Source organism: Fulvia fulva, chromosome 1 (assembly GCF_020509005.1).
Source record: "Fulvia fulva chromosome 1, complete sequence".
NCBI lineage: Eukaryota > Fungi > Ascomycota > Dothideomycetes > Mycosphaerellales > Mycosphaerellaceae > Fulvia > Fulvia fulva.
The window spans coordinates 6,675,423-6,700,294 of record NC_063012.1 but is presented as its reverse complement, the minus strand read 5'-3'; the positions used below and the strand labels follow the sequence as shown (position 1 = coordinate 6,700,294).

At 53.5% G+C, this 24,872-nt stretch overlaps 12 protein-coding genes across 12 annotated transcripts; 8 read left to right on the top strand and 4 right to left on the bottom strand.

The window, feature by feature from the left end:
- Positions 1-132: 132 nt before the first annotated feature.
- Positions 133-810, top strand: CLAFUR5_01274 (DNA replication complex GINS protein PSF1; the record flags this gene model as incomplete). Its single annotated transcript, XM_047900422.1, has 1 exon — positions 133-810. The coding sequence occupies one exon, from the start codon at positions 133-135 to the stop codon at positions 808-810; it is 678 nt and encodes a 225-aa protein (XP_047755838.1).
- A 732-nt stretch (positions 811-1,542) lies between these two features.
- CLAFUR5_01273 (uncharacterized protein) lies at positions 1,543-1,950 on the bottom strand (the record flags this gene model as incomplete). The annotated part of the gene is made up of 1 exon (XM_047900421.1): positions 1,543-1,950. The coding sequence occupies one exon, from the start codon at positions 1,948-1,950 to the stop codon at positions 1,543-1,545; it is 408 nt and encodes a 135-aa protein (XP_047755833.1).
- Positions 1,951-2,400: 450 nt separating this feature from the next.
- CLAFUR5_01272 (Aurofusarin biosynthesis cluster protein S) lies at positions 2,401-3,895 on the top strand (the record flags this gene model as incomplete). Its single annotated transcript, XM_047900420.1, has 2 exons — positions 2,401-3,302; positions 3,367-3,895. The coding sequence occupies 2 exons, from the start codon at positions 2,401-2,403 to the stop codon at positions 3,893-3,895; spliced, it is 1,431 nt and encodes a 476-aa protein (XP_047755832.1).
- A 1,996-nt stretch (positions 3,896-5,891) lies between these two features.
- CLAFUR5_01271 (Putative cryptochrome DASH, mitochondrial) lies at positions 5,892-7,874 on the top strand (the record flags this gene model as incomplete). The annotated part of the gene is made up of 3 exons (XM_047900419.1): positions 5,892-6,748; positions 6,823-6,997; positions 7,047-7,874. 3 exons carry the CDS (start codon positions 5,892-5,894, stop codon positions 7,872-7,874), a joined length of 1,860 nt encoding a protein of 619 aa, XP_047755835.1.
- A 367-nt stretch (positions 7,875-8,241) lies between these two features.
- Positions 8,242-9,594, bottom strand: CLAFUR5_01270 (uncharacterized protein; the record flags this gene model as incomplete). Its single annotated transcript, XM_047900418.1, has 1 exon — positions 8,242-9,594. One exon carries the CDS (start codon positions 9,592-9,594, stop codon positions 8,242-8,244), a length of 1,353 nt encoding a protein of 450 aa, XP_047755834.1.
- Positions 9,595-13,904: 4,310 nt separating this feature from the next.
- Positions 13,905-15,268, top strand: CLAFUR5_01269 (Secreted beta-glucosidase sun1; the record flags this gene model as incomplete). The annotated part of the gene is made up of 2 exons (XM_047900417.1): positions 13,905-15,164; positions 15,218-15,268. The coding sequence occupies 2 exons, from the start codon at positions 13,905-13,907 to the stop codon at positions 15,266-15,268; spliced, it is 1,311 nt and encodes a 436-aa protein (XP_047756963.1).
- An 833-nt stretch (positions 15,269-16,101) lies between these two features.
- CLAFUR5_01268 (Actin-related protein 2) lies at positions 16,102-17,443 on the top strand (the record flags this gene model as incomplete). Its single annotated transcript, XM_047900416.1, has 4 exons — positions 16,102-16,120; positions 16,172-16,218; positions 16,281-16,427; positions 16,487-17,443. The coding sequence occupies 4 exons, from the start codon at positions 16,102-16,104 to the stop codon at positions 17,441-17,443; spliced, it is 1,170 nt and encodes a 389-aa protein (XP_047756964.1).
- A 370-nt stretch (positions 17,444-17,813) lies between these two features.
- CLAFUR5_01267 (Peroxiredoxin-like 2C) lies at positions 17,814-18,565 on the bottom strand (the record flags this gene model as incomplete). Its single annotated transcript, XM_047900415.1, has 2 exons — positions 17,814-17,923; positions 18,040-18,565. 2 exons carry the CDS (start codon positions 18,563-18,565, stop codon positions 17,814-17,816), a joined length of 636 nt encoding a protein of 211 aa, XP_047756971.1.
- Positions 18,566-19,043: 478 nt separating this feature from the next.
- On the top strand, positions 19,044-20,282 carry CLAFUR5_01266 (uncharacterized protein; the record flags this gene model as incomplete). Its single annotated transcript, XM_047900414.1, has 2 exons — positions 19,044-19,425; positions 19,480-20,282. 2 exons carry the CDS (start codon positions 19,044-19,046, stop codon positions 20,280-20,282), a joined length of 1,185 nt encoding a protein of 394 aa, XP_047756972.1.
- A 200-nt stretch (positions 20,283-20,482) lies between these two features.
- On the bottom strand, positions 20,483-21,763 carry CLAFUR5_01265 (Metapyrocatechase 2; the record flags this gene model as incomplete). The annotated part of the gene is made up of 2 exons (XM_047900413.1): positions 20,483-20,638; positions 20,696-21,763. 2 exons carry the CDS (start codon positions 21,761-21,763, stop codon positions 20,483-20,485), a joined length of 1,224 nt encoding a protein of 407 aa, XP_047756969.1.
- Positions 21,764-22,050: 287 nt separating this feature from the next.
- On the top strand, positions 22,051-22,835 carry CLAFUR5_01264 (Glycosylphosphatidylinositol anchor biosynthesis protein 11; the record flags this gene model as incomplete). Its single annotated transcript, XM_047900412.1, has 2 exons — positions 22,051-22,374; positions 22,434-22,835. 2 exons carry the CDS (start codon positions 22,051-22,053, stop codon positions 22,833-22,835), a joined length of 726 nt encoding a protein of 241 aa, XP_047756970.1.
- A 974-nt stretch (positions 22,836-23,809) lies between these two features.
- Positions 23,810-24,728, top strand: CLAFUR5_01263 (Translin-1; the record flags this gene model as incomplete). Its single annotated transcript, XM_047900411.1, has 5 exons — positions 23,810-23,899; positions 23,953-23,989; positions 24,041-24,094; positions 24,147-24,377; positions 24,430-24,728. 5 exons carry the CDS (start codon positions 23,810-23,812, stop codon positions 24,726-24,728), a joined length of 711 nt encoding a protein of 236 aa, XP_047756967.1.
- Between the last annotated feature and the right edge of the window lie 144 nt (positions 24,729-24,872).

The following is a 24,872-nucleotide window of genomic DNA, read 5'->3' as shown; positions in this document are numbered from 1 at the left end:
CGAACGACAACAGTGAAGTCGCTTTGGGGAGATCGCGCAGCCGAAGCGGAAACCGAGCCGCAGACGCGTAACTCACGCGGTCGTCTACTGTATGCAGGTGGTCTTTCCTCTCAGTCCGACTGCATCGACACAATGTATGGCGAGCAAGCCAACAAGCTCGTCGTAGACGCGAAGCGCATCCAGAGCCTGCCGCAGCTTCCTCCATACGCCACTACAACGGTCCGGACGGTCACAAAAGAGGTCCGCGATCTCGACCGCGACGCGACCAATCTACTAGCTCCATACAACGTGAATTCTGGCGGCACCCAGGGAAGCGATGGCACCCAGATCAAGTCTTCTTTCAACCCGGCCGACGATCCAGCAATGGCATGCGCCCTTCTGGTGAACCAGCTGTCTATACGCCGAAACAAGCGTTGCCTCTTGGCATATCACAAAACTCGCACCGACAAACTCGAGGAAATGTGTTGGGAAGGCCACGACATCTCGAACTTGCAGCAAGCGTCGGTAGGAGCATCCGCCGCTGGAAGATCAAACGCGGCGACGAGCAGTCTAAGTGCTGAGGAGGAGCAGTATGTTCATCAGTACAGCGATCTGCTTGCAGCGTACAAGGGCCAATGGACCGACATCGATCTGACTGGGAGCTTGGAGCCACCTAAGGACATCTTCATCGACGTGAGAGTGCTGAAAGATGCTGGCGAGATCCAAACCGAGTACGGATCAATCAACCTGACCAAGAACAGTCAATTCTACGTACGGCAAGGCGATGTTGAGCGCCTCATCCAACAAGGATATCTGCAACGCCTGAGCTGAACGAGCGATTGGTGCGAAGCTGCTAGCCTTGGAAGGGTATGCGATTCTGGTCTCCAGCGCCCTGCACGGCACCACTCCATGACTACTGAGCCAATTGGAACCACGACTCCGCAAGTGCTACTTGCCTAGCACTGAGCAGAGACAACGGCCCAATGGAGCCCGCCTGTGTCTACATGACTACACTCAAAGCCCTGAGATACCCACGCAAGCGACAGGCGTTGCCCGGGAGATTGTCATCATCCCACCATATTGCCAGCATACTCACCGTCAATGCTCGGCCTGGATTTACTGCATCAGTATTTCTGGATCGCGGGATAGGTTCCAGAGATCGCACAACTCTAGCTCGCAGCTGAGCTGGTGTATCCTGCGCACACAACATGACGCACACGGAAAAGATGATGGTATTGGATCAGCGTAGAAAGTGGTTTGTTGTGGCGCTTACGTGGATAAATTCATTTGAAGTATCCTCAGGCAACGCAAGCATAGCTGTAGACGTACCTCAGGCACTCCCTTGCGGTATAGATTCGGGATAGGGCGTCTGGAACCAAGTACTGGGCGGCGAATTTGGACACGCACATGCGCAGGGTCCCGTGAGTACTATCGAACTCGCCGTTGGGCTCCTAGCCACATGCCCCAGGAGCAGCGATAGACAATCTTTGTCCAAGCCAAACAAGCTGTCCGCGGTGGCACGACTTCGACGTAGTGCCAGTCAACAAGAATGATCTATGTCCATCATCTCTTCTCTTCACTGGCGTAAACCCTTTCCTGTTCATCATCAGTCCAGTCGTCGACATTTCCCAGGCTACCATCCCACTCGATCAGAGGGCATGCTTTGGGTTGTGCCAGCAGACGTGCTTTGACTGCTCTCTCATATGAATCATCACAGTATGTGCCTCTAGGGAAGATGTAGATGAAATCGATCGATGAGCCTTGTCCTGCATCTGTCCACAGACACTCTATGTACACACAGGCCAGTCGATCAACTCTGGGTATCTGCTCAATAGCACTGTCGACATGATGAACTAGCATGTCCGATAGCTCAAGCGACTTCGAGATGGCAGCATGCTGACGGAGCAAATCGACAAGAACCTGGCCGGGGATGTTCGTTGCCAGCGCGAGATGCTCAACGTTCGGCCACATGAGTTCACTACAGTACCACCAGATGAGACTACATAAGCTCATCATGCATGGACCTCAGTGTGACCATTTGGCCTGACCGAAACCTTCGAGTGCTGCTTCGTTAGCTGACTTCTCTTCCCACGTTGCACACCCTGCAACATCATCAAAGGAATGCCGGGCGACCAGCCGTAAGATCCGGAGAACAGGATCCTTGTGCATATGAGCTTTGTGTTGATTCGCGACCGCGAGTCGGACAAACAACATGCCGCGCTCCTGGTCCCTCCTGTGACTACTGACGCGTGGAGAAGCTCGATGAAACTCCCGGTCAGTCTTGCTCGTCATCAATCGCCGCCTCGTTGCACGCACGCTGACATCGACATTGCGTGCTGCTCTTTGTAGGCAACCTGTTTCTCACCACATCTTGCTTTTCTTTCCTTTGCCATCTGTTCTGCTAATCATCAACATTACAGGATGAAGATTACTAACGTTCTGCCGCTCGCGGCATTGAGCTCGGCCTTTGTGCTGCCACAAGAGGAGGTTCTTGCCACACTCGCTATCGAAGATCACCATGGCCACACCTCAGTCGACTCTTTGGTTGAGAAGGCAAGCGCTGCCAAGGACGACGTTCTTTCAAGCTTCAAGAAGCACCTCGACGAATTCACAGAGACATCGAAGAACGTTTGGGAAGAGCTGTCGACCGATGTCCAGAGCGGCTTGGACAACGCTTTTGAGCAAGCGGGTGATGCAGCGAGCCTCTTTGGAGATAAGCTGAGCCAAGTTTCAGACGATGTCGAATCTTGGTTTGAGGATACCATTGAAGCTGTCGAAGATCATGGCCACCGCCCGCACAAGCCTCCTCATCACCACGAGCCAAACGAGACCATTTACCAGTTGATCGCGGGTAGCAAGTACACGACCACGCTTGCCAAGCTCATCTCCGAATATGACGATCTTGTCGACGCCCTGAACACTACTGCAGCAAACTTTACTGTATTTGCACCTACGGACACGGCGTTCGAGAAGATCCCGGACAAGGCACCAAAGCCGTCTAAGGAACAGCTCAAAGCCATCTTGCAGTACCATGTTCTGCCAGGTCTTTACCCGGCAGGTCATGTTCTGGCCATGCACACTGCTCCCACACTCCTAGTGGGCGAGCACCTGAGCTCCCAGCCAGAGCCGCAGCGGGTTGCATTCAAGATCAGCTTGCGTGGTTTGACCGTTAACTTCTACAGCCGTATCGTGGCTATCAACATCGCCGCTACAAATGGTTATATCCACGGCGTTGACAGCCTCATCCTCCCACCACCAAATGCGATCGAGATTGTCGACCTTTTTCCAGGAGAGTTTAGCACTCTTGAGCTTGGTCTGGGCAAGTAAGTATTCGTGAATGGCAGGCAGTATGCTCTATTCGACATTCGCTAACACTCGCGTTTCTAGAACTGGTCTCCTCGAGAAGTTGAACACTACTGAGCATCCAGGAGGCACACTCTTCGCGCCTTCCAACTTTGCTTTCCAAAAACTTGGACCCAAGATCAACGCGTTCTTGTTTTCCCAATACGGACAGAAGTACTTGAAGTCCCTTCTCGAGTACCACGTTGTTCCAGGCACCACGCTCTACTCCGATGCCATTTACCAGGCCCACAAGCACGACAATGTCGATGCTGAGCAGGAGCTGCCACGCAAGGGTCTTTTCCACATCGACCTCCCGACATTCCTGAAGGACCGTTCACTCTCCGTGGACATTGACCGCTATGGTGGCTTCATTAGCATCAAGATCAATGGCTTCGCCACTGTCTCGGTGCAGGATGCCATTGCCCAGGACGGTGTCATTCAGGTTACGCGTGACGTGCTCATTCCACCCAAAAAGATCGGCGGCGCTGAGCTCGAGCACTGGGACGGTAGCGAGCTCACTGTCGAGGACCTGAAGCAGCGTCTCGAGCCTTTTGTTGCCAAGTCGTACCTTTGAATGATCTTCAGAGCAACGGCGTCGCAGGGATCACCTGCCATGAGCTGGATCGCCCGGGTAGCCGACCTAGTCACTGGCAAGTATGCAGCATGTGTGTCAGAATGACATGAAACGATATGATGAACATTGAACCTTTCCATCTGTCAGACCATCATGTTGACGCCCGATGGAGCATTGTTAGTGGGTGTAATAGCCATGACTACCACAAATCTTGCTGTGTCTCAGAGGTTAGTACATCTCGGAGAATGCCCATCAACAGTCTCGGTGGCAAAGTATCATTATGCAGACACCCCACCTACATGTAATCCGTTGGTCGCAGTACCACGGCACGCGTCATACGGACCAAAGCGCCCACCTCCACCAAAAAACAACACCACATCTTCAATCGTGTTTTCTTTATCCAATATGAGGCCCATTGCAACCAGCAAATTTATATACGTATCTGGATACACCACTGAACAAATTGTCGTGCTTGGATTGGCTATATGTGGTGTTGTTGTCGCATGCTACCGTCGCAAACTTTTCACCTGTTTCTTGGATTGGAGAAGCTACTGCAAGATGACCAAACACCTTTCAACACCTCAAAAGAATCAGATAGTAGGAGCCTATCACTACTGCAGACTTAAGGGCATCAAGTGCTCGCAAAGAGACCTTGTTAAGACCTTCAAACCGCTCTTCGCACCCACAAGGCATCAGGTGCGCAATGCTCTGGACACTGCAGGCTCAAGACAGCCATATCACCTTCCAGAACCTCCACCTTCCGGACCAGATCAGCTCTTATCCAAGGAGGACTTGGACCGGTGTGAACGGCTGCTTGAGAACTATCACAGCAGGGGTCAGAAGAACGCAGTAGATACACATTGTGACTATAGACGCAGCAGAACGAAGAACAAGGTGGTGTGGATGTGAATAGAGAGATAGAACAACACCTTCAGAAATGAACATAATCCCACCAGTTGTTTTGGGCGGTTTGGTCAGTGTGGAGCGTGCACGGGCACGACTCGCAACAGCGGCTTGAGCTCGCCATCAGAGAGAGTGTCATGAACATTCTATGGCCATCTTGCATCGGCACGACCGATCGGAGCTACGAGATCTGCCGACGATCTGATCTTGGCAGACCCTCGAGCCCCACCAATAGCCGGCACTTTGATTGAACTTTTTACTATTACAACTCCAAACTGCACCTTAAAGACCCCTAGCATCTTTGTTTCCCGCGCACTCGAGCCGGCAACGAGTAGGAGGGGGGCCCGAGGGCACAACGGCGACGTGCAAGACAAGTTGATATTGATGTTGATTGGTTAGAATTTGCTTAGGTGACTAGGGCTCGGGCGGCGAACTGGGGCTCCGGGAAGTGGCGAGGTGAACCCTTGCTTGCCGCTGATCGATCGCATTGTCATGCAACACGCACAACGTGCGCAGCATATCTCACCATGCCACGCCATGCTTGGACTCGCTCACCGACACAGAGTAGTCATGCACGCGGTCGACCAACAAGCATGCTGCGCAGGATCCCTTAGCCGCGATCTCATCGCCTATCGATCTGTGTACCTGGTGCGCAATCTGGTACACGGCCTTCCAGATCTCAGGCACTTGACTGCATTCAGCCGTCGTTGCACTCGTCTCGTCATCTGTTTGGCCGAGAGACACTTCGCAACGACGCTGTTGAAGATGCCACCCTTGCCACTATCCACCGACTCAGATTAGATCCGCCCACAGGACCATTCTACATCGTAGTACCGCATGACAAACACTCCGTAGCGCCATATCAGTATCGTTCCTGCATTGCTGCTTCAACTCTGTTTGTTATACTTCTTCCCCTCCAGGAGTGGCAAGAACATGCGGCGCAGACATTGAAAAACCACTTCGGATTCAACACCAGTCACATACGAGTTGTTCTATCGTCCTCGCCTGGCTCGACCGAACAACGACTGTCGCTGACAGACTAGTGAATGCAGTCTCCCTTTGGACGGATTGTGTATAAGTCTATCAGTCGAAGATGCAACGCGTGCTGGTCTACCTATTGCGAAGGGATCTACGACTTGCCGACAACCCCATCTTCCATGAGTTAACTCGATTGAACTCTCAAAGCAAGCGACCCTTTACACATATTCTTCCTGTCTTCCTTTTCCCGGCGCAGCAGGTCGAGGTTTCCGGATTTCTGAGCTCAGAGCAGGAAAAGTCGCCCTACCCCGAAGCCCGCAGTGCGACAGGAAGATATTGGAGATGTGGCAAGCTCAGGGCGAAGTTTCTGGCCGAGAGCGTCTTCGACTTGAGGAGTGACCTGGAGAGGATCAACAGTGGACTCACAATCCGCGTGGGTACCGTCAAGGACGTCGTTCGCTCTATATTGGATGGCTACCGCGAGCGTGACGACGCAGAAGTACAGGGACTATGGATGACAAGCGAAGAAGGTTGGGAAGAGCAGATTGAAGAAGATAATGCCAGGAACCTTATGCAAGAAGAGAAGAAGGAATTCAAGCTGTGGACCGATGAGAAGTATTTTGTGGACGATCGCGATCTGCCTCTGAAAGACCCGAGAGAGTTGAACGATGTATTCACAGCCTTCCGAAAGACGGTGGAGCCTCTAAGGTCCGCCCCTAGACAGGAACTGCCTAAGGTGAAGCAACTTCCACCACTGCCCGACTTTATACCGGAGCAAGCGAAGCCATTTGAAATCCCACAGACTCTCAAAGGTACCATAGCTAGGCTTTCCAAACCACTGGACAAAGACAACCATCTTCCTGGGGACCCGACGTTGCCTAATGGCGCGAGCTCTGCGCACCCATTCATCGGTGGATCAAAAGCTGGGCTCGAGAGAGTAAACCACCTCCTCGAGACTGGTTCCATGTCGGCGTAAGCAAACTGAAGGGTGCCAGGCATCTTCGCGTGTCTGAGACATCTGCTGACCTTGAACCCTTTGCTTTTAGGTACAAGGACACCCGAAATAGACTGCTGGGCCTCGACTTCTCCACGAAGCTCTCAGCTTGGCTAGCGTTAGGCTGCATTACGTCGAGACAGATTCATTGGCGCATGATCGATTTTGAGGACGGGAAGGGTGAAGTTGGGAAGAACGCGCAGGGCTACGGCAAGGGCGAGAATAAGGTATGTTTTCGAATCGTGAATCCCCGTCTCATACTAAGCATTACGACAGGGTACTGCAGCAGTTCGCTTCGAACTTCTTTGGAGAGATTATATGCGCCTTTGCACTCGAAAGTTCGGCTCCCGGCTCTTCTGGGTTGGGGGATATAAAGGGGATAAGGAAGCGGACTCGAAGTTCATCAGCTCGCCATACACCAACTCCACCAAGAATAAGAACACCGGCGGTACAAACGACGACGACACTCGTGTCACCCTGGAACGTTTTATGGCTGGGAGAACTGGTACTGGACTAATCGACGCATCTCAGAGAGAGCTGTACATGACGGGCTGGACTTCCAATCGTGCACGGCAAAATGTTGCATCATATTTGTCGAAACACCTTGGCCTCGATTGGCGCATCGGTGCCGAATGGTATGAGATGAATTTGATCGACTATGACCTTTCCAGTAACTGGGGAAACTGGCAATATGTTGCAGGCGTAGGCAACGATCCGCGAGGTGCTGCGCGAGTGTTCAACCCAGTCAAGCAAGCTGTCGACTACGATACGAACGGAGAATATGTCCGTACCTGGGTCCCGGAGCTGAGGTACGTGGGACGGTCTACAGAAGGCGCGGGCGCTGGCAAAGGTACAAATGAGAACCAGGGCCAGAAAGATAGCCTCGACTCTCTAATGGGTGTTTTCCAAGCTTGGCGATTGCCTGCACAGGAGAAGAAACGGCTCGGGTTGGATGGGGTCGAATGGGTTGAGAAACCACTCGTGCATATCGATTATTCTGTCAATCGGCGTGGTGGAGGCGGTCGTCGGGGCGGCCGTGGCGATAGAGGGGGAGGGAATCGCGGTCGTGGTGGACGAGGCCGTGGCCGTGGCGAGCACCGATGAGGGTTCAAGGGCGACTCCAGAAATGCATTGTAATGAGGCAACTTTGCTCGACTGGTGGAGAGGGGTCTTCGCTCTCTAGAGATACCAGGCGCAGGACGGTGCAGAGCACACCAAAGCGCCGATGTTGTGGTGGCCGGACTTTTAAGCCCCCTGAATTAGGAGCGATGGGAATCATGCAATGTCGTGCTCGATCATGAATGTAGAATAGATAGGCCGCAGCAGCCAAGATCGTCGCGACAAGCTTGTGCAGATCGAAAACAGTGCCTTACTTAACTCACAGAGGCATATCCCTTGCGGCAGATCTAAAATCACGCAAGCAACGCGGTCTTAGGGACATATTGCGATGGTCCATGTCAGCAGCGAGGGCCTAGACTTCGCTATGTTCTTCCTGGCTATCGACGCAGTCGTAATACTCATCTTCCTCATCACTAGATTTGGCAAGCATCATTCGCATCGCATTCCATTCCCAATCTTGTGGCTCCCAGATAAGTTGCTGCTGGAACCAGTCTGGTAGCTGCATGTGTTCTCGCCAGCACATACGGTAATAATTGCTCAGTAAGAACGGCTGAGCAATAGTTGGCAGTGGGTCTTGCCACTTTAGGATGACATCTCTCGTGAACATCAGGCGTCGCATGTGGTTTGCCCACACTTTTAACGTTGCTCGCTCATGTTTCCACATGAGCATCCCAGCAGCAACCTGGAAATGAGGTTCGTGTCCGAGCATTCTCCTTGGAGGCCGTATCGGACGCTCGATCTCTTCTTTCGGTAAGCTGCCCGTGATCGCGCGAGCCAGATGTGTGGTATCACTCCAAAGATGGATGCCTGATGCTGCTCTTGGATTACTTTCGATGGCCCATATCCCATCGGCGTCCTCAATGAAGTCGAAAGCGATCTGGCCACTGAAAGCTGGGATTTTGGAGACGAAACTTCGGACATAGTCGTAGATGCCTGCGTGGAACTTCTGCTGGAAATAAACGCTACTGTGGCCATCAATGGTCTCGAGAACAGGATAGAGCCCGGTTGCCTCGACTTGACCATTACGGACCACGCTGTAGCTACAATATCGCTGGCCGACGAGCCATTCTTGAGCCACGTACTGATGATGCTCGTCAATAATCAAATCATCTGGCATAGGCTCATCAAGCTTGAGATGATGCAGCCCAGTAGATGCTCGGCCGAAGCATGGCTTCAGTGCCATTCCATGAGCATACTTGTGGAGAGGTAGATTGGCAACATCGTTGGTGCTCGTGCACAGATATGCCTCGGGAACTCCGAGCCCAGCGGCTCTCATCATTTTGGAGAATTCGAACTTGTGGTGGAGTCGAACCAGCATTTCGAAGCTGGGCGCGAATAACCTCGTCAGTATTTCTGGTTCTCCGCTCCCGGCGAGGAAGAAGATCTCCTCGTGTATGGGCAGGATCATGTCGATCTCCCATTTGATAGCGTAGTACTTGACGGCTTCGATGTAGTCAAGCGGGTTGGAGTGAGGCGCTGGAACCTGCTTGCATTGGGTTGTGGCGACTGAAAACTTGCAGACGTGGTATCTCATAGGATCGACGCAAAAGACCTTGTGGCCGGCCTTCGAGAGCTGGCGGGCCAAGTCCAAAGATACTGGGAAGCGGCCATTCGATAGCATGATCCTGAGGCATAGTTGATCGTTACGTCGAGTCCTCCGCTTCTGACTGCGTTGCAGTCTGTTACCTGTCCCGCTCAACGCCATTGCCAGCAACGCAAGTGTGACCAGTCAAGAACATGAGAAAGCCGTTGCCTCAAGCGAAGAGTAAGAAGACGAGAAGACGACATGATGCTTACATCTGCTAGTAGTATGAAGAGATGAAGATGCTTGCGGAGCCTTGTGATGGAACGGATGTAGGAATTCAAGGTCTATGGCGAGTCGGAAGCCACCGGCAAGACAGTGGCATGAGTAAAGCTGAGCACATCCGACTGCAGATGTGTTTCGGAAGGGTGCGATTTGTGAACGCCATGGCGTCGTCTCGGGCTTTGTTCTTCCCACCTTCCGCTTCTTCTGTCGCGTACATTAGCAACCGCTGTCCGCCGATCCAAAGACCCATGCCGTATGATTTGCATCTGAATGAGCGTGCCGGACCTTCGGACTACAGCGAGCACACGTTCCAGGACTGACGGGCACGAAACAGAGCATGGCATGTATTTTCTGCATAATGGTCGAGAAGAGCACCGGCGAGTGATGGACGGTCGTGGTGCAGACTCAGTACTAAGTTGGACACGTCGCTGGGCAGGGCGGTAGGATACGGCCGGGTCATGTTGGTGTCGCATCTGGCAGTGTTCATCAACAGCCTGGGAAGATGCTGACGCCAAGGCGGCGACAGCAAATGCAGCCGCGGCTGACATCTCACATCTCACGCAACATGACACGAACAACGAGGTATGAACATTGATTGACCTTGATCTCCACCAGCGAAGCTCTAACGAGAACAGTTCCATGACATGGAAGGTGCTCTTGTCGCTCAGCTCAATCAGGCCGCCATCGATGGAATCCGTGGTGCTGGTGCCACCACCCAGTATATCACCGTTGAAGGCAATGCCTACACTGGTGCATGGACATGTGAGTCATCTCTAGCCGTGTCGGTCCCCATGCACCCGCGAAGCGGGTGTTGGACAACCCAGTGATATTGGACACCTCAATAAAACCACGCTTTCCAACACGCGTATCTTCCATTCAACACGCGTTATCTCATCAATATGGTTGCTTCCATCTATCGTGAAGAAGAGGAGCTCATCAGTGAGGCCGTGCAGTGGTACTGCGACGCGTCAAATCCAGGTCCTGTCAAGCAGGTAGCCGCCAACTGGGGTGTCGATTACCAACGCTTCAGAAGACGACTTCTCGGTCACAACTCACGCAGCACACGGCCGCGTACGCACACGGTGTTGACAGACGATCAAGAAGCTGTTCTTGCAACCTACTTGAGGAGGTGTGACAAGATAGGCGTATCCGCGCGACTCCGGATGGTCCAGATCAGCGCAAATTCGATCATCAAGCGATACCATACTGGACCTAGTTCTTGCATGACTTCGAGGCCTTCAGAAGGCAAGCAATGAAGCCAACAACCATCATAAGCGGCTTCGAGAAGTGTGGTATCTACCCCTTCAATCCGGAGCCAATATTGGCTCGTGCAAGGCAAGACCTAGCTGCTCTTCGATCGAATAAACGAGTCTCAACACCGGAGCCAATTGTCAACGATAAGCAGCTTCCAACAACAGTGAGGACCTTCGGTCGATACACTGCTGCGTTTATAGCTGATCCATTGATAGATGAGTCTATTAAGCAGCGACTGGAGCCACTCTTCCGTGGAGCCCAGATTGCTCTCGTTGAGGGCGCCGAAGCAGTAGCTGAATTGAACAACACCACGGTCCGCTAGAACGCTCGCAATGCTCGCAACACTCAGAAGAGACAACACCTTCAGCGTGGAGGTGTCATGAAGGCTATCAACGCAAGAGCTGCTATACAAGAACGTCTAGAGAACACAGTAAAGCAGCTTGAAGCCCAGCTAGCACGTGCAAGAACAGGTGAATTGAGACACCGGATAAGCAAGATTATGAGCTTTATCAAGGGGACATACAACAGACCTGCTTATCCAGTGGAGAGACGGAAGATTATGCCAATATGGCTTGCCTGTATGGACGATATAGCCAATAGATAGTTGAATACACCTCATTGATATCGTTGAGGTGTCCAATATCACTGGGTTGTCCAACACCCGCTTCCCGGGTGCATGGGGATCGACACGGCTAGACTGTGCATATGCTGTCATGGCAAAGCTAGCAACGTTATAAGCTGGCTATGCTGTCCTGGACAGCAATGCCGCTGCCCTTCGACACAACACAACTACACAGGGCTTTGCAGACTCGTAACGGCTGAACACTCTGTTCTCTCGGTGTTGAGCAACTACCGACCCCCTAATCCTCCAGGGACTACCGCCGCCGGCACGGACGGCAAGACAAACGCTGATACCATGGGCAACCTGACCGATCCCCAGAACAAGCTGCTCTATCAGATGCATCAGTACCTAGACTCTGATGGCAGTGGTACCAGCGAGGATTGCGTTAGCAAAACAATCGGAAGCGAAAGGCTTGAGCTAGCATCTCAATAGCTCAGGGCAAACGAAAAACTTGGGCTTCTTGGAGAGTTTGCTGGCGCAGTCAACGATGTCTGCGAGGCCGCGGTTGAAGACATGCTTAGTTACGTACAAACAAACAGTGATGTCTGGAGCGGTGCCCTATGGTGGGGAGCTGGACCATGGTAATCGCAATAGCCTTCAAACTGCGAAGCGTACTATACTGACTGTGTAACAGGTGGGGTGACTACATGTTCTCTGGAGCCAAAAGATGGACCAGCGTTCGATACCTATGGACCGATTCTCCAGACATATGCTTGAGGGGTACGCACTGCTTATGGATTCGCTCGATTCGGAGTCGTCGACTGGAGAGCGAGCTTGGAGGATCATGATGCAGTGGATTTCAGCGTCGCCGGGGCATATCCAAGACGACGGGCCTGCTACTTTTACCCGCAAGACTGCTCAAGACACCTGCATCAGTCTCACTGAAGTTCACAATGCAATGGTCTTCCGCTGCCGTTGGCTGTAAAATAGATGTACTAGGAGCACAGCGCTATCGCGGCCTCGGTGGCTTCGAATCCGTGGCTGTTGCTGGTCTTGAGAGAGCAGGACAATACTGATTGTAAGCCAGTCTTGGTGATGTGGCGTCTCGTATCAAATCCTCGTTGGTGTAAGCAAGAGGAATGGTGAATAATAGCCGCATGACTCGCACACAGTTCATGGTGTCGAAGAGCTACTGGATCAGGACGTGCACAGCATTGAGCTTGGTTGCACGGTCACGACCAGTCTCCAGATAAGAGACACAGAGCGCTTGTGACACGCGACACGGTGCTGCATCAGCGTGAATGTGCCACCCCATGGTGTTCGGTGGCTCGCAGTCGCCGCGCATCCGCAGTGTGTCCGCACCGCAATGTGCCATCAAATGAAGACTGGTGATCGTTCGTCGAGGGTGTTGGTGGGCACGATGTTTATATGTCTGACTTGGAGGAATGCAGCCAAGCCGCAGCGAGACTTCGCCGCTAAAATGCAGATACCAAGCGGCCAAGCCACGCCCCACGGGCCACATCCACAAGATCGCTCTTGCCTCTTTCGTGAAAGTATCCCCGTCCCGCCCATAACGCTTTCTACAGCAAAGACCGGGCATGATGCCTGTCGTGCCCAGCTCCAATTCACACCGACACAATAATGTGCCATGCATGTGTTCACGACGCACCGCGGAGGCGACGGTGTGCAGCGTCAGCGGTCAACTGTGTGAGCTCGCCAGAGCACCTGCCGTATCCCCTCGGTCCTTGGCTCTTGCGATGCGGATTTCCTGGTGAATGCGACAGGCTTGATCATGAGAAGGCGGCGTACACGATTTGCGGCGAGGGTCACGCTACAGAAGTGTCTAGTAGCTCTCATGTAGTAGAATAATGTGATGGTTCAAGGTTGACTTCGCTTAGACGCCGTTGTGACGAGAAATTCGAGAATCTGCTGCTTGGGTCGTGCACAGGTGCATGTTGCCGAAGTTGCCGCTTGTAATCTCGGCTGGAGGCAGCCGAGAAATTGAGCAGGGCTATCTCAAGACTCCCTCCCTGCACGCCTGGCTTCCATCGCCCGCGCTCCTCTGCTTCCTCTGCCAGTTCGTTGCAGTACACCGCGAAACACCAGACAACCAGTCTGACGCTGTGACAGCGCTGCAGCTCACCCTCCGCCCGTTCATTGTATTCCACCTCGAGCCTTTGCTCGTGTTCACTCATTGGAAACCAGCTCACCACCACCCACGCCATCGACTTACATTCTTCGACCTCATCCTCCCGTGCCAGGCCCAGCCTCTTCGCTCATCCTCGCACGAAACGAACGAACGACATACCTCTTACCGGGCCGACAACGATAGCACCTCTTCCACCTCTCACTTACCGAGCATCATCGCGCATCATACGAAGCGTCCGCAACCATGGTGAAAATCTCTCTTGCGCTCCTCAGCGCAGCTGTCGCCGTCTCGGCTGCCCAACCGCACGGTCATCACCAGCACCAACACATCCACAAGGCGCGAAATGCCGATGCCGCGCCAGACTATGTGACTGTCCCTGGACCATTGGAGGTTGTCTACGTCCTCAATGGCCAGACCGTCTCCGAATCGGAAGTCCAGCAAGGCATCAAAAACGGAAGTCTGGTGTTTGCCAACGACGGGCAGCTCACGTCAAAGGCCCCGCCCTCGTATAACCCACCGAAGACTTCTGCATCATCTTCGACCTCAACTTCAAGCTCGACTACCAAGGAGACGAAGCCGACGCCGATGCCTTACAACCCGGTCTCTAGCGCCGCGGCGGCTGTCCACTCTGCGGTGTCGAATATTATTCCAAGTTACGGCGGCGGATCAGGTGGAGGCTGGGGCTCTGATGCCACCGGCGTCGACGCAGACTTCCCCGACGGCGAGCTTGACTGCTCCACCTTCCCATCTAAATACGGAGCAGTTGCGGTCGATTGGGCTGGCCTTGGTGGATGGACAGGTGTCCAGAAGCCTGGCTCTTCCGCTGCTGGCGGTTACTCCAACATTATGACGGTCACCTCGGGAGGCTCGTGCACGGAGGGCTCATACTGCTCATATGCGTGCCCACCTGGCTACCAGAAGTCCCAGTGGCCTACCACGCAAGGCTCCACAGGCCAGTCCGTTGGCGGTCTGAAGTGCTCAGGTGGCAAATTGCACCTGACCAACCCAAGCATGTGCGCCAGCCTGTGTATGAAGGGCTCCGAGAAGGTGCAAATTCTGGTGCAGAACAAGATGACCAAGAACGTTGCCGTGTGCCGTACTGATTACCCCGGTACGGAGAGTGAGACTGTTCCAGTCGATGTCCCAGGAAACGGCGTTTCGAACCTGACCTGCCCGGATGCGGACAATTACTACACATGGCAAGGTGGCAAAACTTCCGCCCAGTACTACGTCAACCCAGCAGGTGTTCCCGTCGAAAAGGCTTGCCAGTGGGGTGATTCCAGCAACCCATGGGGCAACTTCGCTCCTCTCAACCTGGGTGTCGGCTACAGCAACGGTGCTGCCTGGCTCTCCATCATGCAGAACGCACCCACGACCAACGCCAAGCTTGACTACTGTGTCGAGATCATCGGCGATGGCGTTTCCGGCACTTGCAAATACTCCAATGGCCAGTACTGCGGCGGTGCTAACTACGACGACTGCAGCTCCACGACCGGCTGTACGGTGAGCTTACACCTCAAACCCGTGTGATGTACTTGGACTAACTCAAGTTGTAGGTCTCGCTCAGCTCAGGCACCGCAACGTTTGTGTTCAGCGACTCCTCGTAGCGCGCGGTCAAGCCATCATTCAAGGCAACGTAGCGTGCTGCAGCAGGACTCACACTGAACGACGCGGCTGTACATGTTTTTTCTCGGGCAAGATTCCGCGAGAGAGAACATGGTGCTCACAGGCCGCCCAGCGAATCTGTATTGACGTCAGCATTTCGTCCAAATCGTCTTGGAACTCGCGCTGCGGGTCGGTGCTGAGCAAACGGTTCGACCTATTTCAACTTAGTGTATGTTTTATTGCCCGCGTGTCGTTCGAAAGTGCGCTGTATCGCAGAGGATGGGGCTGATGCTGTCTCTCGCTTGAACCGTACGGCAGTTCCGGGCGCCAGCGATGTTTATATGCTCTGCGGACCTTCCGACCGACTTAACGATCAGTCAGGCGACCAGAGCAAGGCTGAAGAGCAAGTCTTACGCCGAGAATGGGTCTGCCTATGCGATGACCCAGGTTAAACTGCTAGCAAGTGATGAGGCATTGCAACTTGTAAATAACGTTTTTCTTAATGTCGAGATCTGCGTCCCACGATTGATTCTATTCCCCACGACGGCCCTAGATGTTGGTGCAACGAAGTTCATCGCCTTGAAGAGGACATGGAGAGCATCGTCTTGATGATTTGACAGTCGTCAGCAGTCTTGGCAGAGCAGCGTGGGGCTGGGGCTGGGTCCGTTCCGCTGCTTCGCTACCTCTCACTTGACGTCTCATCAGTTCAGGCACCTGCAGCACTTACACATAATAGCTTCCTTCGACCATTTGCGCATACACACTGCACGTTCGTAAACTCGTAGACGGATCAGAATCGCACCAACGGACTGAACCTCACCGGAGACGTGCGAATATGGCGGAAGCGCCCATCGGTACGCAATGCCTCGACCGCCTGTCCTGAAGCTTGCTGATGTTGCTGGTAGTGCTCGATGGAGGTACCGGCTTCCTCAAGGCTGGCTATGCTGGGCAAGTGAGTCTGCCTCTCATGTCCTGCTTGTGCTGTAGTCCGGTCTGACAGATTTCTACCAACAGAACTTCCCCGATCACCAATACCCATCCATCGTCGGTCGACCCATCTTGCGAACCGAAGAGCAGGCACCAGGAGATATACAGCTGAAGGATATCATGTGTGGTGATGAGGCAGCTGCGGCAAGATCCATGCTACAGATAACGTACCCGGTATGCGCATGAAGAAGCACAGTCGCTGGAATACATGGTACTGACCATTTGTCCAACAGATGGAGAACGGCATAGTCAAGCGCTGGGAAGACATGCAACATCTTTGGGACTATACTTTCTTCGAGAAGATGCGCATCGACCCGGCTGGCCGCAAAATCCTGTTAACGGAACCACCAATGAACCCTCTGAAGAACCGCGAGCAGATGTGCGAAGTCATGTTTGAAAGATACAACTTTGGCGGAGTCTATGTCGCCATCCAGGCGGTGCTGGCACTATATGCTCAGGGCCTGTCTTCTGGTGTCGTGGTCGACTCGGGCGACGGCGTGACCCATATCGTACCGGTCTACGAGAGCACAGTCCTTAACCACCTGACCCGAAGGCTGGATGTCGCCGGCCGAGACGTCACACGGAACCTCATCTCATTACTGCTTCGAAGAGGTTATGCACTCAACCGAACAGCCGACTTCGAAACCGTCCGCGCCATCAAGGAGAAGCTCTGCTACGTTTCCTATGATCTTGCTCTTGACCAGCGATTGAGTGAAGACACAACAGTACTGGTCGAGTCTTACACCCTTCCCGACGGCCGAGTCATCAGGGTAGGGAGCGAGCGATTCGAGGCTCCGGAATGTCTCTTTCAACCACACCTCGTCGATGTCGAACAACCTGGTATTGCCGAATTCCTCTTCAACACGATCCAGGCTGCAGATGTCGACATCAGATCATCACTATACAAAGCGATTGTCCTCTCTGGAGGCAGCAGCATGTACCCTGGACTACCGTCGCGCATGGAGAAGGAAATCAAGCAGTTGTGGCTGACGAAAGTGCTGGGTGGAAATCCAGAGCGGTTGAACAAATTCAAGGTTCGAATTGAAGATCCGCCGCGGAGGAGGCACATGGTATTCTTGGGTGGCGCTGTGCTGGCGAACATCATGGCTGATAAGGAAGGCATGTGGGTGTCGAAGCAGGAGTGGGAAGAACAGGGATCACAAGCATTGAAGAAGCTCGGCGAGCGGTAACGTGGACACTAATGGTCGAACATGGCGCTGTCGCACACACGCAAACAGATCCGCAAGCTGGAACCCAAAAGACGTCCCAAGAGCGCTACTTCAAGACAGTAGCTCGTGACGAGGGCGCGCATTTGCGCTTCAGGAGGCCCTCTGGGCAGCATTTGAGTAGTACAGGTCTGCAGTGGAGTCCCGTGCATAAAAAAGGCGCGCCTCATTGAGGTAGACTGAGGTCAGTAGCAAGTCGCTCGATGCGCAACAAGTAGCAGCTCTTCTCGCAAAAAGCCAAACAATATCGAGTCATCAACAGGGTATCAGCAGAATGCAGCAGCAATCAAAGTAAGCAGAAATGCGTCCTTTCCTAGCCAGCTCGATGCTCGCATCATTCGATGCCTAGCACTTCTTTCAATTCGGAAGTGTCCGCATGCCCGGTGGTATCTTCCATTCTGTGGCACCACTGCAAACTGCCAGCCTTGAAAAGCCATTCGCCGCCTATCACAAGTCAGAGGAAGACCAAACTCCACGCATATCATAAGAGTCTGTGCTGCAGAACAGCCTCCGCGTAGACTGCTGTTGGTGAACACCTTTGAGTGACAGGGTGAACATACCATTTTGACTTGGTGGCCCTGCACCAAGAGCATCGGAGGGGGATTTAAGAGCATTAACGAACGAGCTGAAGATGATCGATCCGAATCCCTTGGTAAGATACTGCGGCTTCTGAGCACTCTTCCTCAGATTCGAGACCATGCCGAGCTTCTGATATATCTGCCGGGACGGGTCTGCGTAGATCTCGCAGGGACAGTTGGTGCGTTTCTTGTAGTCGGGAATACATTTGGGATCGCCGCAGCCGATGAGAGTCAGGGTGACGCGTGCGGAGGACAGAGTGGACGGTGGGAGGTCTTTGCCCAGAGCGCGGACGTATTCTTCGCAGCTGCCGCAGAGGAAGTGGCGGATGAAGATTACCAGCTGGCGCTCGTTGGGGTCCTTGTCGGTGTAGAGGGACTGAAGAGGGATGTCTTTGCCATTTTCGTCTTTAATCTTGAATTCTCCTGCTTCTTCCAGCAACTTTGGCTCTGGGTGCTGACGGGCCCATGCCTTTTCAGAAGCATTTACGTTGCCATTGATTGCTCCCATTGCTGCGCACGGTACTGAAGTACTGTGGAGTTCTGATGAATCTGGTGTCGTTAATGGCGAGAGGGAGAAGAAAGAGGAAGACAGGATCTACTTATACCGTAGATGCAATGTGCTTCGCTTTGCTCGGAAACAAGAGATGCCGCCGTTCAATGATCAGCCCTAATGTGTACTGAAGTTCGAGCAGGCACAGCCACCGAAACAAGAGTCGCAAGATATGCTACGTACTTGCATGCATCCTTGGAGGAGCTACGGTGGTGTGACTGGGAGCATGTGAGGTGAGGTGCCTGTCGAAAGAGCCGATCCGACCGCCGAGACGTTCAGTTCAGCCGCCTTTCGCTTTGTGTCACGGCAGCTCCTGCTGTCACGCATCACGCCTCTTGCTCACCTACATCGGCCGGGGCATATACATGTATTTGGCCTGCGCTCTATCCAACACACGAGCGCCCTACCTCATCGCTGCCCAGGAGGAGCGATCGCGATGTTCTCCACGAAGCTCACCCGCGTGGCCCATCGCGCAACGTGCAATGCATCCATCTCGACCGCCTCCTCCACCGCCGCCCAGCGAACAGCCGCATCCGCGTGCATAGCCGCCCGTCGACCTCATCAACGGCGACACTCCAGCAGCAAGGCATCGTGTCCCCCGGAGAACAGTCCCAGCGGTGCGAAGCCTGCGCCCGCCACCAAGGCCTCCAGCGGGCCCGAGGAGAAGGCGCCCATTGCAGAGCCGACATCGCAACAAAGAACTCCGAAGAGAATCAGTCGGACGAAGCGATCACCCCGAGCCGCTGCCGCAGAGAAAGTAGAGAACCGGTTCGCAGGCCTTCCTTCAGTGCCTAGTACGCAACATCTCGAGAAGAACGGTAAGCAGACATCCAATGTGGACTATGCTGGAATCTTGCTGACCTCCTGACCAGATGTCTCCGTGTCCTCGTTCTTCGCCCTCCACCGGCCACTGTCTCTCTCCACTACCATACCGCCCGTAGCGAGCTCGGAAGCCTTCTGGAGCATATTCGAATCGCGGAAAGAGGTCGATCCTTGGGAGAACGGCAACTCGGCTGAGAGGCGACCTGAAGATGTTGTATACGCCCTCGGCAGTCTTTTTGACAACCTCGATGGCAGTGCAAGCGAAGTACAAGACGACAGTGTACGATGGGAGGTCATTCAAGAGAGCCCAAGTAACCAGGATGGTGTCAAACATCTCGACGGCGCACCACGACTGAAGAGCTTGGATGAGCAGGTTGCTGCATTCAAGCCGTTCCAAGTGCCTCCACCACCTCAGCCATTTCCCGAAGATTCCAAGGCATCGATGAAGAAAAAGGCGTCGAAGCCAAGACAGAGAAGCTATGAAACGACTTTCATTCTAACGGAGGTCACGAGTGCATCTGGAGAGCGTACATATACTGGCTCATTCTCCCCAATCACTCGCATTCCCAGTGCTTCGGATCAAGCCACCATCGAGGGTTCGACGAGCGCATCGAGATATCCTTTCCGCGAACGCATGAACGAGCGAACGCGAGCATATCAGCTTCGACAGCAGCAGAAGATGCAGGATAAGCCAAGCACGCAACCATTCGTTCGACGAGCACCCAGTGCCCGAAGGGCAAAGATGTTGCTTCTCTCCGTCAAGAGACAACGAAAGCTCAAGATGAAGAAGCACAAGTACAAGAAGTTGATGAAGCGAACACGTAACCTCCGGCGCAGACAGGACAGGGCATAGATGGGCTGTATATGCCTCGGAATATTGCCGTGGCCCAGTGAGCCTTCTGGAAGCCGGTAGGATTCTGGATTCATCAAGATGCATAGCACGGAGTTTTGGGGGCGGAAGTCGCGAACTGCTGATCAGGAGGCACGGATCACCCGGCGGAGGAGATACTGCTGCCATTTTGTGATAGACTCCACCACATGATATCCCTCCACCTAGTGCAAGAACCACGATGGTACTTCGGGACCCCATACTGCTAGACTTTCGTCCCCAGCTGGGCCCCAACCTACAGGCGTGTCTTTGTTGACGAGATCGCCATCGGCGTAATGCTCAATCATGTTACCTGTCGTATCCCACCAATAATCAAAGATCTGGCGAAACTGTCAGCTACGTGACATAAGAATTCGATGACTTGCGAATGAGCTCACCTGGCTACCCAAGATATGGCGCCCGATGCCCCATACGGAGGTATAACCCTGCTTGCCCAGCCACTGGTGACCAAGATGCTGTGTATCGTAATCATGAACCTCGAATGAAGAGTGGTGAACGTGCGAGGTTGGATTCGTAGACATGAAAAAGGTGTGATGATCCACTGGATCTTCTCCACGATCGATATGGGCAAACACGGCTACGTCCTTGGTCTTCCCATCGCCAGTGGGCACATGTAGAAAGTCTGTTGGTGCGAAATTGAAGTTCCTCGTGTACCATTCTAGCAAGGTTGGGAAGTCTTGCACACAGAGACCGTAGTGCCCTAGTTTGTGGACTGCGGCTGGACCTGGCGTAAAGCGGTTGAACTTTCTGACTCGTGGCTTATCGTCGCCTTCGTAATTGTAGATGACTTTCTCGGGCAGGTCGCCTTTGGGTGCTGGGGTTTGCCCGTAGATCAGGTTGATGGGAAAGCCTTCTGGGTCGTGGAGTGTGAGGATATGGCCGGCACCTGGAGCTTCAGTCATTTCAATGATCTGGCCGGCACCAGGGATCTTCGCTGCTTTCTGTAATTCCGCCATGGATTCTACTTCGAATGTGCCGCCGAGAAACTTCTTCTCGCCTTTCCGGGCGTAGTACACATATTGATCACTTCCGTAGCCTCGATACCAGACTTGATCGTCTAGTTGCTTGACGACGTGCATACCAAAGTCGGTCAGGAACTTGGTGATGGTTTGCAGGTCAGGGTGTTGATATCGCATGTGAGCTAGCTTTACCAGCTTGACTTGCTTCGCAGTATCGATGTTGTTTCTTTGCTGCCATGAATGCAATGGCTCGGAGTCTGGTCCTATGGCTTCGACGTCCGGGATGGTCCTTCCATTGTTGAACTTGACTTCGACCGAGTTGTCTTGCTTTGCAGTGATTGTGACGGGTCGGTCTTGACCAAACTGCGGCGCGTTGCCTGTTGGTGGCATCCATTGGGTCTCAGCCATGGTCGCACAGCAAAGTCCTGTTGAAGGGTGTATCGGAAGATCCAGATCCTCTTGGTCATGCGAAGGCACTGTTGACATATATTACCGTCGTCATCCTCGTCAGCGGACCTGCCGGACCCCACATGCTGCAGCACGGCAGTCGTACTTCCTGCCAGCAAACGAGTGCGGTCGGCACCTGTTGTAGCCTGCTGTAGGTTCGCTGTGGAGATTGCGGTCTGGGATGCCGGGGCAACACATTGACGCGGGCGCGTCTCCTTTGCTTTTGCTGGCACATCCATGGATGTACGTATCGTCATGCACTACTGCTCGGAACATTAACATCACCACGACTTCGTGAGCCGTCGCACACTCCAACGCTACAGAGCATGAGCTCGCCGGCAGTCCAGGCGAAGCCCGCAGAGGCAGTCAAGCCCGGCAAGGCAGTTGATCTCCTCCCGGGCCAGCTGTCGTGGCTCTACGCCAATCTGCATCCTGTGCTTCTGCTGTCCCTCATTCCTGTCACCTTCACGACTTTGGTGCGAGATCCTGTCAGCGCTCTCCTCGGTCTGGCGCCGACGGTCGCATTGGTTCAGGCGCTCTACTGTGTGCTTTGCCTGCCTTCCAGTGGCCAGGCACCATCGCCCAAGTCGAAACCAGGCCTGAAGACGACAACTGGCAAGCCAGCCCAGGACATATGGGCCAAGGCTGTGGTACGTGTAGACATGCAAGCAATGCGCACAGATGGGACAGCTGACCTTGCATCTCACAGCCAGCATTCCTTTCCTTCGTCCTTACCTTCACCCTGTCGGCGCCGCTTCTTTACATCATCGTAATCCTCTTCGGCGCACCATTGGTCTCGCATCACCTACATACCCTTCTCCTAGCAATTCACCTGGCACTACTTACGACACCACACTTATTCTACGTTCACGGCCTCCAAGTGTCGACATGGACAAGACTTGTCAGTCTGCAGCAGCCGGTGGACGAGGTCTACGGCATGGCATTGGGTGCCTGCGTTGGCGCGTGGATAGGAACCATCCCAATACCGCTGGATTGGGATAGGGAATGGCAGAAGTGGCCCATCACGATTATTTGCGGTCTCTACGCTGGCGCAGTGATCGGCAAAGTTGTGGGAGGACTACTGAAAGGTAGCAAAATGAAGATGAGCTGAGTGGGAAGTTCCAGATGCGCAGCATACTACACCTCTCCCGTCGGGCGATGCTCTGGGCAGCAGATTTCCTACATATTCTTACGGTAGCCCAGGATTCAAGCTCACAGCGGAAACACGTTGCAGAGGAACGCATTCAGGGGCTCTTACTCACGTCTTATGGTGACAACTTCCCCAAAGCTTGTGCACAGGAGCTCTACGCTACTGATCTTTACAAGCAGGGGCAATAGTTGACATGCTGCGACGTTGACCTGGCTTGTGGGCCCGAGCTAGCTCTGGTAATGGCCATGTAGCAAGCTCAGCTGCAGGCCTATCGTGCGCGCAGACCCGGCCATCATCCGACCCTATCAGCAATAGTGAGTACGGTACATCGGACGTCGTTGGGTAGAAAGTGGCGGGAAGCTGTTCGATCTGAAGGATATTGGAGCTCGGCCGCAGGGGGATCGGACGATTTGCAGGCGTTCACAGTGTCCTTCTGGTTGGTGTGAGATGATTCAACGGATTAATCAGTTGATGAACCATATTCGTGACTCAAACGAGGTCTCTCTGCTGCCTGCTTGGCTCTGTCTATAAGAATCCGCCTTCAGCTTCCCTCTCCTCATCTTCTTTCCTTTTCAGCACGCTTTGCCAACCTGGCTTTGATCATGCGTAGTATCTGTTCTTAAGATGGGTAAAACCTCTTGCACCATAAGGCTTGTCCTTATCCATATTCTTGCAACCTTGTATTGTCGCGCTTGAAGCTTGCTACAAGCCGGCTGATACTGTGTCGCCGGCCTTCCACTGCCGCTGGCTGACGCTATTCTTTTCATCGACTTCCCCATCGTGTAGACGTCGGGGTTTCGGAGAAGAGCGTGACCGTATCTGCAAAGCACAGTTCGTGCTTCAATTCTGCTTTCGTGACGCCGCGAATTCAACGGCATCCCGTCTGTTTTTCCCCGACTGCAACACCACAACTTTCAGACCTGGCACACAACAACATGGCGACAGGTGGAGGCGCTAGCGTCATACAGCCAGGCATATTCGAGGATTTGCAGCAAAAGATCGATGAAGATTCTGCCGTCAAAGATGTATGGACGTGAGCCAAATATGTGACATGGACAGCGTTTGATTGATGGAGCAGGCACTGCGCGACATTGTCCAGAACCTCGAAAAGCAAGGTACGACCGCGACTGGCACTTCGAAGCAGGTCAAGCGCCGACACGTTATAGATCGTGCTACTCAGTCGATTTTGTCCCGAGCACATTCGACTACTACAAACGACAGTACGATCTTGCTCAGTACCCGCAACAAACAAGTCGTCTAACACCTCTGCAGTACTGAGTGTAGTCACGGCCGCACAGAACAACATCGTCAGCGAAGTGCAGACCATCCAACAGCTGTCCGCGATAGCATCTCAACATCCGTACTACCGGTTCAACTATGCTTGGTCACGGCAGATGGAGAGCGTTTGCTTCACCATTCTCCTCTGCGGCTGGCTAGGAGGCTTTGGCAAGAACGAGACCGGCAAGCTTCTCACTATCGAGGAAGTTGGCCAGGTTCTGAACGGCCAGTACTTTGTAGCTTGCAACAAGGCTGCGGCATGCTGACAATGTTACAGTCCCCGTCAACCTCAAGGATCGTGACGCCTTCCACCTCACTATCGAGGAGTACCTGCTGTCACTCATCACGCTCCTCGATGAGCTCGCCCGTCTTGCACGCAACTCGGTCACCCTTGGCGATTATCGTCGGCCACTGCAAATCAGCCAATTCATCAAGGATGTCCACGCTGGGTTCCAGATCCTGAACTTGAAGAACGACAGTCTTCGCAAGCGAAGCGACGGGATCAAGTACAGGGTCAAAGAAGTCGAAGATGTTGTCTACGACCTCAGCCTTCGAGGCTTGCTACCTAAAGACTGATGGTCTCCTCGATCACGCTCTGCTTAGCGCATGTAGAGAGCAGAGAAGTCTGCAGATTCAAGCCAGCTGCATGAGCACCCAACGCCATGCCAATGCAAAACTTGTTCCGACCAATATCGTGTCATTTTTGTACATGCGGTGTCT